We start from the raw sequence: 13,898 nt of genomic DNA, 5'->3' as shown, positions 1-13,898 counted from the left end.
AATTTTTTTGGTTTTGGTTTTACTTTTTTGTTCCTCTGCGCGCTCTCGTTTGCTGGATCCGCGTTCACGAGTCGCCCATCAGACCGTCTCAACCTGTGAAGACTCAGGAAAACTTTGTTGCTGCAAAATCCGCCTAAACGCATCAAAACTGCGCAGTAACTAAAAGGTAAAGTCATATTTTTTTTTATCTCTTCTGCACTATCTGACTAAATCTGCAGCCATTTTCTTTAAAAATCATAAATGTTAACGCCCTAATTAAGGAAGTAGCTCTATCATAAGCCAGTACACCGTTAATCCTAGTCAATAATGTAACAGTTTATATCTTAAAGGTTGCTTAAATATGGTAAAATAACTCCAGAGGTGTCATGAAACATGTAAAATAAAGGTTAATCATGTAAATATTACATATTTATGAGAATGAATGAACATAATCTTGAGTTTGTCACTGATCAGAATTTGCATGTCATAACAGCTTATAATATCAAAATTGTTCTGTTTGTTTAGACTTTTGGTGAAGAATCCAATAAGTCTGCACAGTAATGGTGAAGTGAAGCTTCTACTTCCTTTTTGGGACTTAATGGTTGCTCTTTGCTCTATTTCTGCCCTGCAAAAAGAACTTCCACAAATAGGACTCATGCACAGCTTTAATCTGAGCTCTGAGTGTTGACGTTTGTGTGTTTCCTTCCCCCAGATGTGGAAGTCAGTGGTGGGCCACGATGTGAACGTGAAGGTGGCTGCAGAGGGGGACGACTGGGAGACAGACCCTGACTTTGAGGTACTGGGTACTTCCTGGAGCGAGCATCAGTGAAAAAAAAAAAAAAGGTTATTTATCTGTAGTCTTTGTTTGAAATGTGTTTCAGAATGATGTATCCGAGCAGGAGCAGAGGTGGGGGGCCAAAAGCATTGAGGGCTCCGGGCGCAAAGAACACATCAGGTGAAGATATTTTTATCTTTGGTGGAAATTATGAGAAGAGTAAATACAAGTCTTAGTGGGAGTTGCATGACAACAGGAAGAGGAAGTAAGAGCGTATTGTCAGACAGCGAGTCGCTCCAAATATGGGTAATAACAGATGACACAGAGGGATAGAAAGAGCATTAAACCAGTTCAATGCAAAGATTTTCCCTCATTAAAATGCATATAAATAATGTTCTTCTGATGGAAATAATCAAAGATGCACCGATTGTCTGATTCTAATTACCAATATTTGTAAACTTCTGACCTGCTGATTATTTTTGGTGATTTTTAACCTCCCCTTAAGAACTATAGCTACTTTTAACCCTTGTTTTCTTTCTTAATGTCTTGTTGATTTGAATAGATTTTCCACATTCACAATAAAACATTTGCAACATACAAAATTTTATCAAAACAGACTTTATAAACAGCTCAATCTGTTGAAAGCCATCCGTTTATAATGGAAATCAATTGTTTTTTTTAAAACATTTTATTTTGGAGTTTTTTGCATTTAGACTTTCACAAAGTGTGGTGGACAGTTGTGAAGTGGAGGGGAAATTAGTCTTTTCAAAACTATTTTGTAAAAATTAAATATGCCGAGACGTTTTCATTCTGTTTAAATACCACTAATAATTTCCCAACCTCTGAACTCAAGTTGTAAAGCAAAGAAAAATAGATGACCGATGCTTCTCATATGTATCAGTTTCCTTCCACTTTAAAATTACTCCCTACTTTGCATTGATTGGTCACATGAAATCCCAACAAAACACTTTGAAGGGGAACTATTGTGCAAAATTCACATTTTTATATTTTCATTTGGGTTTCTACTGCTACTAAAAACACCCCAAGTTCTTAAATAAATAATTTCATTATTTTTGGTGTTTTAACAATGAGCCGTTTCAAGAAACTCAATGCAAGCAGCCCCGTTACCTAGCAACCCTAGTAGAGTTCTGCCTGTTACCTAGCAACCCAAGTGGAGCTCCACCGTGTTTTGTCAGCTGGGTAGTGGCTCTACTTTTGCCTTTACTGTTGGACCTCAAAATAAGCCAACATTTCATTATCGAAGAATGATTTGGGCACAAAAATATATCGAATATGTTTTGTATCACCCATAGACCTTTCAGAACCCGTTGAAGGTGTGGTTGTAACATTCCAGAGTGTGAATACTTTTTTACAAGGTGCTGCTTCTGAAAGCCTTTTCCGTTTCCATGTCTTTGGTTCCTACAGCGTCGCTGAGCTCAGAAACCGGGTCGCTCAGGAACACGAGCAGGTGAAGCAGAAGGATCAAACTCCCAAAGCGTCGTACGGATATGGAGGGAAGTTTGGTGTGGAGAAGGACAGGATGGACAAGGTTGACAGGTTTTATTTACCTTTTGGTCCCTCACACTCCGTCTCTGTCCTGCCGTCTGATCCTCTTCTTCTGTCCAGGTGGCTATGGGTCACGACTATGTGGCGCAGGTGGAGCAGCACTCTTCCCAGAAGGACATGGCGAAGGGATTCGGTGGGAAATTTGGTGTTCAGAAAGACCGTGTTGACAAGGTCAGGAAAGAAAATATTTCCCTCTTTACACGCTAGGGCTGGACGATTAACCAATATATTGATTAATTTAATTTTTGTTTTTTTGATGGTAGCACACCCAAAGCAGACTTCTTGTTTCACAGCTTCTATTTATTACTTTGAATTCAGATTAATTACAGTGGAATATTAGAGCAAGATTTATTTAATCAGGAGAATAAAGTCATAATATAACGAGAATGAAGTCGTAATATTGGGAGAATGAAGTGTAATATTCCATGTGAAATAATTGATGATAAATTATATTATTATTTATAGATAATTAGTAATAATCATAGTTATTGCAACATATTTAAAATATTAATTATCAATAGCAGCTCTTTGAAATGATTGTGCAAACAGTCTGTTTTGAAAAAAGAACCACACAAACTGAGCTGGTCATTGCTAACTTTTGAAACATTTTTCTCATTGAAATCACTTTTTTTCTTGTAATCTTACGAACTTTTTGTGGTAAAATTGCCTCTTCATTCTTTGCAGTCTGCCATGGGCTTCGAATACAAAGGAGAGGTGCAGCAACACGCCTCTCAGAAAGGTTGGTTGGACATGTTGCTCATAAATATTCGCTTGTTTCAGATCTCCAAGCTCCAGATTTAATTTTTTAATTCTCCACTTTAGATCACTCTAAGGGTTTTGGAGGGAAGTATGGAGTTGATAAGGAAAGAGTGGACAAGGCGGCTTTGGGTTATGACTATAAAGCAGAAACGGAGAAGCATCAGTCACAGAAAGGTGGGTTTTATTTGTTTGGTTCTGTGGTTATGGAACCGATCCAGGTCCAATCAGAGGTTTGATCTTAATCAGCAGGGGGGTCAGACTGTTTCTGGACTTCTAATGATTTATTTGAACCATTAAATGGTGGGATGATTAATTTCAATGTGCAACGTTAGCTCGTTTTAAAAGCTAGCATTTGGAGTTTAGATTTATTGTGGATTTTCACTTTTCTACGCAAGGCTAAATGTAATCAGAGTGACTCAAAAATACAAATACATCTCAAACATTTAGGTGAAGTTTCCACACAATGCTAGACAAGAAAAAATACAAATATTTTGTCGCGTGTCGATCACGAAGACCGGAAGTAAACGGTAAAATTGGACGGCATTCAAATTTGTTCTTAGAACTCCAAAATTCCGACTTCCCAGTTGGAAAAATGAACTGAAACGCCTCCTGAAGTCGGACTTCCAACCAGAGAAGAGAGAGAAACTCAGAATACTCCCAGTTACCACTTGTTAGGCCGACTTTGCATTTGAATATGACCGCTCTGCGCATCAGCAGTTGAAAAGGAAAGAACACTCTAATTTCCGAGGTAACTGGAACGCACCATAATTTCCGCCCTTCCATCAGCGCATGTCCCGTTGCCTAGCAACCATGACAGCGTTAAACAAGCTGGTAGAAAATTAAGCTCAAAGTCTTGCTGTTTTTTTTATTACATATGTGAAATTAAATAAATAAATAAAACAAATTTACTCTTTACAAAAATTATAAATAAAAACCACGTCTATGGAAATGACAAGCTACTTAAAACTGCACTTTTCTCCTGCTTCTGTCAGCCATTGTTACAAGAGCACAAATCAAACCTGGATGCCTTTCTTCTGCTGGTTGTTGTTGCTTGGAGCCGAGCTTTTATCGCCGGGGAACTTGGGACCGTCAAAATAATCCTCCACGATTAATCCATTACTTTTCCATTTGTGCTGTGATTCCCTCAGACTATGCCAAAGGTTTTGGAGGGAAGTACGGCGTGGAGAAAGAGAAGGTGGATAAAGCTGCCATGGGTTACGACTATAAAGGAGAAACTGAGAAGCATCAGTCCCAGAAAGGTGAATAAACTCAAAGTTAGCATCACAGACACGGTGATACCAGCATTTTCTCTTCACTTTATGCTTCACATTCAGATTACGCAAAAGGATTTGGTGGGAAGTACGGCGTTGAGAAGGAGAAGGTGGACAAAGCGGCGCTGGGATACGACTACAAAGGCGAGACGGATAAGCATCAGTCCCAGAAAGGTGGGAAAAAGTCAAAATGGATTCATTCCTTAAAAACCTGAAGTCTTTAGCTCAATAATCTGAAGAAATGTTCTTCTGTTTAGATTACGCTGCAGGTTTCGGCGGTCGTTATGGAGTTCAGACAGACCGAATGGATAAGGTTGGTGTCCAGGATTTGATCAATTAATTTGAAATAAAACCATCAATTTAATAATAAAAACTCATAATAAAACATTAAAGTTTTAAATGCTGTATAGGAAGACACATGATCTTTTTAAAATCATTTTGTTCAAATTTAGAAGGTAAATAAAGTTCAGATGATGATGTCATGATTTTACAAGCTTCTCATTGGTTAATTTAAAAAAACTAGTTAAATGTAGGCAACACCTAAAATACATTGCTTCCTTGTGTAATCAAAATAAAATATCCAAAATATCAGGAAGACAAGTGAGGACCTCAATAACATAGATCCAAACCCCACAGCATGATGCTGCCGCCACCATTTTGAATGTTTCTCTTTTTCACTCATTTCAGAAAGTGAAACTCCTATGAAATAGATTTATTACACAAGTTGTAAAACATTTCATCCCCAGTTTCTTGTACTTTTTATGATTTTGGCTCATAGATTATGAAAACCCACAACTCGGTGTTACCAAAAATTAGTTTCTATTCATATTGTCAAATATTTAAACCCAAATCTTCTGAAGAAAGTCTAATCTGACTGTTATGATCCTCCAGAGTGCAGCGGGATTTTCAGACATGGACTCCCCAACTTCTGCTTATGAAAAGACTCAACCTGTAGAGGCTTGTAAGTTCATTGTTCTAAATATAGCACTAATTATTGGTGATGTTGTGCTTTAAGTTAAATTTGTCTGATTTCTGCAGCAAGCGCAGGCGCTGGGAAACTGAAGGCTCGCTTCGAGAACATGGCGAAGGCTTCAGATGAAGAAAACAGGAAGAAAGTAGAAGAAGAGAGAGCAAGAAGACAAGCCAGAGAGAGCAGAGAGCGAGAGGAAGCCAAACGCAGGCAGCAGGTAGGCAAGATGGCCGCCCCACCGTCTTCAAATCTAACTAAAATGGTCTCAACCAACTCCTCTTCGTTTGTGTTGGTTTGTGCTGTTAACATTTCCATTTGCGCTGCTTTTGTTTTTAATGTAGCCCTGAAAGTTTACAGGTAAACAGTTCAACCTTCCTCTACCCACATTTTCTCCATTTAAACCAAACTTTTTTATTAATATCTTTAAAATTATGGCAACACCAACAAAATTGTTGCTGCACAAAAGTCTGACACCAGTTTTGTTAAATTTTGAAGAAAAAAATGGGTGGCAGGAAACTTTACTCAGGTCAGCATTAGCTTGTTTAGCGTTAGCTTCTGCTAATTTTATTGTGTGCTTAGCGTTGGCTTCCATAAATTTTTAAAAAGTGCTTAGTGTTAACCTCCGCTAACTTTTTTGTTTCTGATCATTTATGTGGTTTGTGTTTTAACATTTGCTTCTGATAATTTTGTGTGTTTAGCATTAGCTTCTGTTATTTTATGTTTATTCTTAGTTTCAACTTCCGCTAATTGTATTATGTGTTTAGCGTTAGCAGATGTAAGATTCTTATTTAGTGAATAAGTTGATGGTGAATTTAACTGTTGCTAATAACGGCTCCATTACGACCATGGCAGCCATTTTGAAAAATGTCCACCAGAAAAAGAAAACACAGGATCAATACGATTTCTGTGGTTCAAATGTGTAGACTGATTGGACACCAAACCCGTCTAATTGGCGATACTAGTGCAAAAAATAAATCTCCATGGCAACCATTGTAGCCATCTTGAAAAATCAAAACATTATCAGTAAATATATGTTCAAATATGTGTGGTTTGACATCAAAAGTATTCATCTGTGATGAACACTGGCACTTGGAAAAAAAATTACTTGGGGGAGGAGCGAGAGGGGGGGGGAAGTCCACCATCTTGAATTTTCATTAAAGCTAGCCACTGGAATCGTTTTCAGTAATCGATTTGTTTCTTTAAGGAGGAGGATAGTCGGAACCAGGAAGTCCATCCTCCTCCTGCTCAGGAGGAACCGACCTACGACAATCCGCCTGTAGAAACTCACCGAAACTTCCCGGCGGTCCCAAAAACACCAGAACCAGAACCAGAGGTAAACTCACATTCAGACATTTCTATAGTTTAACGGCAGCCTAACGTCTCGTTTTTACCTCCAGGGGGACGAGTTATACGAGGAGCCTCCAGACTTGCCTCCACGCTCAGACGATCTCCTGGAACCGGTGGACCCTCCTCTGCCGCCGCGGTCCGCCGCCGTGGACGAAGTGGAGGACGGCGGGGATTACGATGAACTGAGCGAAACACCTGCTCCTGAACCAGAAGGTGTGTCTCCGACCAGAGCTCTGCGGGAAGAATTTCTCGTTCGGATTTTCTCATCTAAACTTAATTTCTGCTCACAGAAGATGGCGGCGAATACGAGGACGTGTCGGCTGGCCAGAGGGCAGTTGCAATTTACGACTATGAAGGAGGTAAGACGTCCTCTGCAGTTCACAAACTGTGAAACTTAGACGCAGATTTGGGCTTTTAATGATTTATTTGAGCCGTCCAGTTTGGGACGATCACGGCATCTCCTTGAGGGGAATATGGAGGTAGTCTTACTCCTCCTCCTTTTTTCACACGAGGATACAAGAACCTAACTTGGCACTTACTTTTTTGAAAATAATTCAAGATGGTTGTCGAGCTAAAGAAAAATTTTCACTACATCTGGCAATATTTATCGCAAATTAATACTTTTGATGTCAAATCACACACGATTGAACTCAGAAATTATAATTACTGATAATGCTTAGGTTTTTCCAAGATGGCCACCCTGGTTGTAATGGAGAAAATATGTTTACAGTATAACTGGCAGTAGGTTTTAGCAACAGCTATCTACTAATTTGCTAAATAAGAGTCTTATCTCTGTTATCACACAACTGATAAACACATAAAAAAAACTAGCACAAAGATATTGCTAAATGTTAGAAAAAAATTAGTAGAAGCTAAATGTAAACCACTAAATACATTAAATAATTAGCAGAAGCTAACGCTAACCTGCTAAACATACTAAAAAATGGCAGAAGCTATGCTAACATTAAGACGATTGTTTCAGTTACAACCTCATCTCCTTCCAGTTGAGCAGTTTCTCATTTCTGATTTTGCTACATATTATCACTTTAAAGGTATATAAACCTGAAGACTAAAAAACATAAAGTTCACCTAAGTCATAAAAATGGGTAACATTTATGGCAATAATTAGCTAAAAAGGATCAGAAACTGGGGCCATCTTGAAAAACATCTGTCAAGTGTCTAATGGTGAAAAATAAATAAGTACGACTGAGAGGTGAGCTTGAAAATTTTACCGTCTTTGCTAACGAATTAAAGCCCGACGGTTCCGTGTTTCCACAGAGGCGGACGACGAGATCTCCTTCAACCCTGATGATGTCATCACCAACATAGAGATGATCGACGAGGGCTGGTGGAAGGGCCACTGTCACGGCCGCACCGGTCTCTTCCCAGCCTCTTACGTCCAGCTGCAATAGCCGGTTTTTGCACACGCTTCCCTTTAAAATCCTACTTTTTATCAACTCTAACTACTTTGTCCTTCTATTTATCCAAGCATTTTTTGCTAATAACGCAACATTTTAATGCTTTTTGTTGAGAGTCTGAACGGGACTCAGATCCTCAACTTCAATTAAAGACAATAAAGCATTTTTTAAGGTTTGAACGTTTATTTCTGTCATCAGACGGATGATTTCTATATTTAGAAAGTTCCAGTGCTACAAACGGAGCAAACACAATCTTCCTCTGATGATCTTCTGTCAACAAAAGTTAACTCATAAAAAGTTGCTGTCCTGTAAGAACAGATGCAGAATTTCCCAAGTCTCTGAAACAAACAAACCGCCTCGCTTCCTTCACCAGGCGATTCCCTTCTTCTTCTTCACTTTGCCTGTTTTCTTGGTCACGCGTTTGGCCTTCATTTTCTTGGCCTGCCGCTGGCTCATCCACACCGGGTACTGTCCGTGTTCGTCCAGCAGAGTCGCCTTGCTGCGCTTCGCGTCCATCTCCATCTTCCCATCTAAAAATGCAGCACAAAATACTCAACTCTCACATATGTGCCAGAAAGAATCATTTTTAAAAACTAAAATCACTAAAAAATATATTTTTTACATACTGAACAAAAAGCTAAGCATTATTTAAACAGCTTAAGTAATAATTTTTTTTTACTTTGTAGGAATAGGATTATAGATCTAAAACTTTAAATGTTTTTTCCTTAAAATGAAAGTGTTCTCATTATTTTGAAGTCTTTTGAACTGAAAATAAAAACAGGATCTATGTCAGTGTTTGTTTGAAAACACTTCCTGTATTTAGACAAACTTTAATACATCAATTAAAATCAGATTTGCACCAATGTTCACTATAAAGTTTAAGGCGATGAGTAGGTTACTACTCTACCTACCTACTACCTAGTAACTACTACCTAGTTACTATGACAACAGAAGTAAACAAGAAGGCTTGGAAAATACTATGTTGACTAGATTTTGATTAAAAAATGTGCAGTTTTGTCCTAATTTATTTAATTTATTCTTGAATTGTTGTTGGTGAGGCCACAAATTTCCATTTCCTTTGTGCACAACATTTCTCCTGAACTTCAACATCCAGGTATTTGAGACGTTTTATCTCAAACTCAACCTGATTTGAAGGCAGGATTTTGCCTAAAACCCATAATTTAATAATTTAATCTGTTAACTGCAAACAGATTAACAGGTTTTGACTTTTATCTCTCCAACTCACCGTCCTCCTCCTGCTGCTGCTGCTCTGACATTTCAACGTCGCTCTGCTTCGTTATCTTGTCAGCTGGAATCACCGTGGCGACATCCTGCAGGTCGGCCATGTCCGCTCCTCCTTTCTTATCCAGACTCAGAGCCTGCTTGAGTCGAGCCAGCTCCTTCGGAGCGTTTTTCTTCCTCTTCTCCGCCCGCATCTTCCGCTTCCATTTGCTACGAAGACTTTTGGCCATTTTCAGGAGGAGCTAAAAAAAGAAAAATGTAAATATCTTAGTTCACTTGAAATAAGAACAAACGAGGAGTCAATTATTTCTTAATATTGATTTAAAATATTTCCATATTATAAGATGTTTTCATGGGAAAAATGTCTTTCTGTGGTGTGAAGGAAGAAACTAAATTTATTAAATTTTTTTCTGGGTTTTGTAATATTCAGTTAGATTGATGAAACCAAGAAAATATTTCAATATTTGTTTAAGTTTCAAAGTAAATAAAACTGGATTGTCCTCATCAGGATTCTTCACAACCACTGTAACACAGACTGCTACAATGCATTAGGACCACTTTGGGTTGACAAAAAGAGGTAAATTTCCACCAAAATACTTAGAAATTTTCAACTTTTCAAACTTATAATTTTTCAAGTTTTTTTTCTAGAAAATTCCTAAGATTAATTTCTACATTTTTGAAGGTTTTTTCCCCCAAGTAAATTTTGACTTTTTAAACTCAGAAATGTTTTTTTTTTTTTTAGAAAATTGTTGAGATCAATTTAAAATCTTTGCCAGAAATTTACTCCTTTAAAAAAAATATCAAGAAATTATTGGCTTAAAACAAGTTCATATCTTGTTAAAAATGTATTTGTATCATTTTAAGTGTTAAGATATTTGCACTAAAAACTAGCCAATGAATACTTTAAGATTTTGTGTTTTTGCAGTGAACACAGGAATAGTAAAATCATGCGGATTATCCTCACTTTTCTTCCATCAGCCTGATGCATTGTTTTCATTTGTTGATGAAGCTTTTATGTGTATTTTTGCAGCTTAAACATTTCAGATTGCAAAACTAATTTTTTACAGAAAACCACAGTTAATAGAAAATGCTGAATTAAAACAGTGATTCATTAAAGGAGCAAAAGCATCCAAACCAACTCGTCCCTGTGTTAAAATGTAAATTAGCCATAATTGTTTTGTTCAATTTCACTCAGCCTTGATTGTTCACAGATCTGTAGAGACCCATTACGTAATTTGACGTAATGAAGTAGGTTAAAAGCTTTTTTGAGCCACTTAAATGTTTAATCTTTTCCTTCGAGAAAAAGCCGATGTTTCTCCTGGTGGAAGACATTTCTTGAAATACTGTAAAGCAACAAGTTTGGATTTGGAGATGAAAATATTTTTTGACGATTTTCATTGAAGAATCGGGGGGAGAGAAAAAAAACACATTTTCAAGTTTAGAGCCCAAGGAATCCAAGTCCAGCAATTTACAAGCAACTTTGCACAAAACTGATTAAAATAACCGCTGCCAAAGTATTTAGAATATAATTTTTTTTAGCTTTGGAGACCCAATCAAGTTTCAATTTAAAGGTTTTTAAGACATCTCAAAAGTTTGCATCGGTTTCTTGAGAAAGGAGGACGTTTAAACATCTCTTGTATCAATGATAATGAACAAGGATTATCCCCGACTCTATCTCTATATGACCAAGCAGGGGATAAAGAGGAGTGGAAAATGAGGTAGATCAGCAGAGCAGTGCGAGCTAACAACTGATGATGGATCATCAGATACATTTTATTTTGGTTTTTTGGCATGTTTCCAATTTACCCTAACAGCCTCTTCGAAATAAAGTCTAGAAGTACTAAAAAGTTCTAACCTACACGACGCATATAGAGAGAAAATAAACAAAATAACATTAATTGGTGCGGTAACCATTACATAAACGAGCTGCTAACGTAGCATTTTAGCTAACTAGACGTTTTGAAAACTATTTTAAAAAGCCTCATCGCTTCAAAATAAGCTGACGAAGTCATAATCTAGTAGGGCATGTTCCAGAACAGCGGTTACTTACAGTTAGTTTATAATTCCAGCTCTAAATGTGCGCCCTGCGACAGAAACACGTTGCTCTGTTCACATACGGAACAGTGAAGGAAGCTCGAACGTGATTGGCTGCGTCAGACCTACTGAAGACGGTGGCAGTTGATTGGCCGTTAATCCCGGAAGTTCCGCTCATTTCAATTTGTCAACAAACGGATGCAAGTGAGCGAAGTATTCCTCTGTTAAATTGGATAAAAGTAAATAATTTTATTTATTTGGTGCTAGTTAGCAGTTGGTTCTGGAGTTGTGAACCGAACTTCTGCAGTTCATAACACAAACGAAGTTCATGACAGCCGAGATCGGTTCAATCCGCTGTTCTCGGTTCAATCCGCCGTTCTCCTGCTCTTCACCGAAGCTTTTCCACATGTTGGACTCCGCTGCAGAGCTCATGATGGTCCAGGGCGACTTCCAGGGGGCTTTTGATGCCTGTAACGCGGGTCTGGAGAACCTGGGGCGCCTGGAGCCAGAAGACAGGTGAACCGCCGTGTTGTGTCCCAGCTGCTCTGCGTGTTGTTCGGGTTAGCAGCGAGTTTTCTCTGCAGGTCTGAGGAGATAAAAATTGGATTCTGCATTCTGGGGATCCAGGCTCTGGCTGAGCTCAACCAGTGGCGGGGGGCTTTTTCCTGGGTCCTGCAGCACTACGGGCAGCAGGAAAATGTTCCTGCTAAGATCATGCAGCTGTGGTAAGGATTACGATGTTTTTTTTATTTATTTAATTATTTATATACTAATTTTCTCTACTGTTTTATGTTTTCTATTTTGTATGTTTCTATTTAAAAAGCGCAATGTTCGTTATTTTTTAAATTTTAAGTATTTTTGCATGGTTTTTACATGTTTTTAAATAATAAAATTAATAGAATACAAAATATTTTTTCTGTTTAATTTTCTATTTTTAAATCGGTATTTAAAAAATAAATACATATATGTTATCGTTTTTAAGTGTATTTTTTAAAGTAATTTTAAAAAAGCATTTTCCAAAATTCAAAAAAGGAACATGAGTTTTGATGTTTTTTTTCCCTCTTTTTAGTTTTTATATAAAAGAANCTCTTTTTAGTTTTTATATAAAAGAAGTAACATTAATTAAAAAATTGAAACATATTTTTAAAAAGTAGTGGTGTGATTAGTTTTTATTATAATTATTGTTTCTATTATAATTGTTTATTTGAAAAAGTGTGATCATTTTATAAATTTTAAGATTACTTTCTTTTTCCTATTTGCATTTTTTTATTAAAAAATTAAGCATTTTTTAAAATTTAAAAAAGTAGCTCTGATCAAATTTGATTGTAAACAGCTGTTAAAAAGAAATACAAATATTTTTAGCAGCACATTTAACAGTCTTCCTGTGTTTTATTTTAATTAACATTCTGAGAGATTCACCTGCCATTTCTTAAAAACATTAAAATTTAAAAAGACATGAAATAAAATTTAATAAACAAAATTCAACTGAGTAAGAAAATTGTTGAAAGAAACTTGAAAATCCTAAATGTGTGTTTCGTTGTGCGAAGTAGACCCATTGAAATCACACTTATGTTTTTTAAAATTCTTGTCATAGATCATTTTTAAATACAAATAATGTAATTATTCTGTGTGAATTGTGATTTTTCCCAGCATCCTCCTCTACTCCAAGGTCAAGCAGCCTGCTGTGATGCAGCAGGCGACCCTGGCTTGGCTGCACAACCCGCAGAACGTCCGGGCCGCCGGGTTCCGGCTGGTGGCGGAGCTCTACCTGCTGCACATCCTCCTGCCGCTCGGACAGCTGGATGAGGCGCGGGAATTTGTTAGTGGTGACTTTGGACGCAGCACTTTCACAGAGGAGCAACGGCAAAAAGCTTTGGACGTGGTGGAAGAAAAAAGTCGACAGAATCAAGAAGACCCAATCAATCCAGAAGAAACTCCAGATCCTGGGGCTGGACAATCACAACCCGACTCAATTCAGAGTATTTTACTTTAATTATGTTTATTAAACACAATAAATGGGAACAACAGCGTCTGATCTGACTGAGGATGTTTTGCAGGGCCTTTACTCCATAAAGTTGAAGCCGTGTTCAGGACGTTTTACAGAAAGTGCTTGAGGACCGGATCCAACTCATCCCCTCTGCAGAAACTCCTCCTGGCCGCCATTCTTCTCTACATGCTTCTCTTCAGATTGGACTCAGGTTCGAGGAAATTCTGCTGCTTGTTTTCATTAAACTGTTTTGATTGGAGATAATCATGTTGTTCATTTTGTTTCCTCTGCAGCTTTCCCGTCGTCCTATATGTGGATTGTCAAACTCCTTCAGCTGATTAAGCAGACGTGGAGAGCGAAGTTTACGTCATATCGCCCTCTGGTGTAGAGGAGGAAACTGCACATTTATTTAATCTTTGAGTTTTGCAACATTCTGTTTGGTTGATTAAATTAAGAAAATATTTAACTCTTTGTTGCATTTTTTCTGTAAATTAAACACTTAGATTTGCTGCGGAAATCTTCAACAACAATGTCTTCAGTCAGAGGACTC

General features: G+C 37.6%; 3 protein-coding genes across 6 annotated transcripts; 2 read left to right on the top strand and 1 right to left on the bottom strand.

The window, feature by feature from the left end:
- The first annotated feature begins 24 nt into the window (after positions 1-24).
- hcls1 (hematopoietic cell-specific Lyn substrate 1) lies at positions 25-8,259 on the top strand. Of its 4 annotated transcripts, none has more exons than XM_007555221.2 (16): positions 26-166; positions 692-775; positions 861-934; positions 2,180-2,303; positions 2,381-2,491; positions 3,005-3,059; positions 3,143-3,253; positions 4,228-4,338; positions 4,414-4,524; positions 4,608-4,663; positions 5,242-5,311; positions 5,389-5,537; positions 6,525-6,653; positions 6,718-6,880; positions 6,961-7,026; positions 7,946-8,259. In XM_007555221.2, exons 2-16 carry the CDS (start codon positions 692-694, stop codon positions 8,077-8,079), a joined length of 1,548 nt encoding a protein of 515 aa, XP_007555283.1. In that variant the 5' UTR covers positions 26-166; the 3' UTR covers positions 8,080-8,259. The 4 variants fall into 4 exon arrangements, with proteins under 4 accessions (XP_007555281.1, XP_007555282.1, XP_007555283.1 ...); XM_007555217.2 differs by having other exon boundaries at positions 6,958-7,026; XM_007555219.2 differs by lacking the exon at positions 4,414-4,524 and having other exon boundaries at positions 25-166; positions 6,958-7,026.
- On the bottom strand, positions 8,256-11,484 carry llph (LLP homolog, long-term synaptic facilitation factor). The gene is made up of 3 exons (XM_007555222.2): positions 11,378-11,484; positions 9,332-9,569; positions 8,256-8,615 (listed from the first exon to the last, which is right to left on the bottom strand). Exons 2-3 carry the CDS (start codon positions 9,555-9,557, stop codon positions 8,452-8,454), a joined length of 390 nt encoding a protein of 129 aa, XP_007555284.1. The 5' UTR covers positions 9,558-9,569; positions 11,378-11,484; the 3' UTR covers positions 8,256-8,451.
- Positions 11,485-11,548: 64 nt separating this feature from the next.
- Positions 11,549-13,812, top strand: pex26 (peroxisomal biogenesis factor 26). The gene is made up of 5 exons (XM_007555216.2): positions 11,549-11,877; positions 11,946-12,086; positions 13,012-13,340; positions 13,419-13,559; positions 13,642-13,812. Exons 1-5 carry the CDS (start codon positions 11,690-11,692, stop codon positions 13,734-13,736), a joined length of 894 nt encoding a protein of 297 aa, XP_007555278.1. The 5' UTR covers positions 11,549-11,689; the 3' UTR covers positions 13,737-13,812.
- The last annotated feature ends 86 nt before the right edge of the window (positions 13,813-13,898 follow it).

This window comes from Poecilia formosa, unplaced genomic scaffold, assembly GCF_000485575.1.
Source record: "Poecilia formosa unplaced genomic scaffold, Poecilia_formosa-5.1.2 Scaffold69, whole genome shotgun sequence".
Lineage (NCBI taxonomy): Eukaryota > Metazoa > Chordata > Actinopteri > Cyprinodontiformes > Poeciliidae > Poecilia > Poecilia formosa.
Note: the sequence above shows the minus strand (reverse complement) of the source record. Positions and strands in the feature narration are given on the sequence as shown.

Bases quoted from the DNA above. Each gene is read 5' to 3' on its own strand.
- hcls1 (XM_007555217.2), top strand. From the start codon at position 692: ATGTGGAAGTCAGTGGTGGGCCACGATGTGAACGTGAAGGTGGCTGCA. The intron at 4,339-4,413 runs GTGAATAAACTC...CTTCACATTCAG, and splicing joins GAAGCATCAGTCCCAGAAAG to ATTACGCAAAAGGATTTGGT. The intron at 5,312-5,388 runs GTAAGTTCATTG...TGATTTCTGCAG, and splicing joins GACTCAACCTGTAGAGGCTT to CAAGCGCAGGCGCTGGGAAA.
- llph (XM_007555222.2), bottom strand. From the start codon at position 9,557: ATGGCCAAAAGTCTTCGTAGCAAATGGAAGCGGAAGATGCGGGCGGAG. The intron at 8,616-9,331 runs GTGAGTTGGAGA...CTGCATTTTTAG, and splicing joins GCAGCAGCAGGAGGAGGACG to ATGGGAAGATGGAGATGGAC.
- pex26 (XM_007555216.2), top strand. From the start codon at position 11,690: ATGACAGCCGAGATCGGTTCAATCCGCTGTTCTCGGTTCAATCCGCCG. The intron at 13,341-13,418 runs GTATTTTACTTT...GATGTTTTGCAG, and splicing joins ACAACCCGACTCAATTCAGA to GGCCTTTACTCCATAAAGTT. The intron at 13,560-13,641 runs GTTCGAGGAAAT...TTTCCTCTGCAG, and splicing joins TCTCTTCAGATTGGACTCAG to CTTTCCCGTCGTCCTATATG.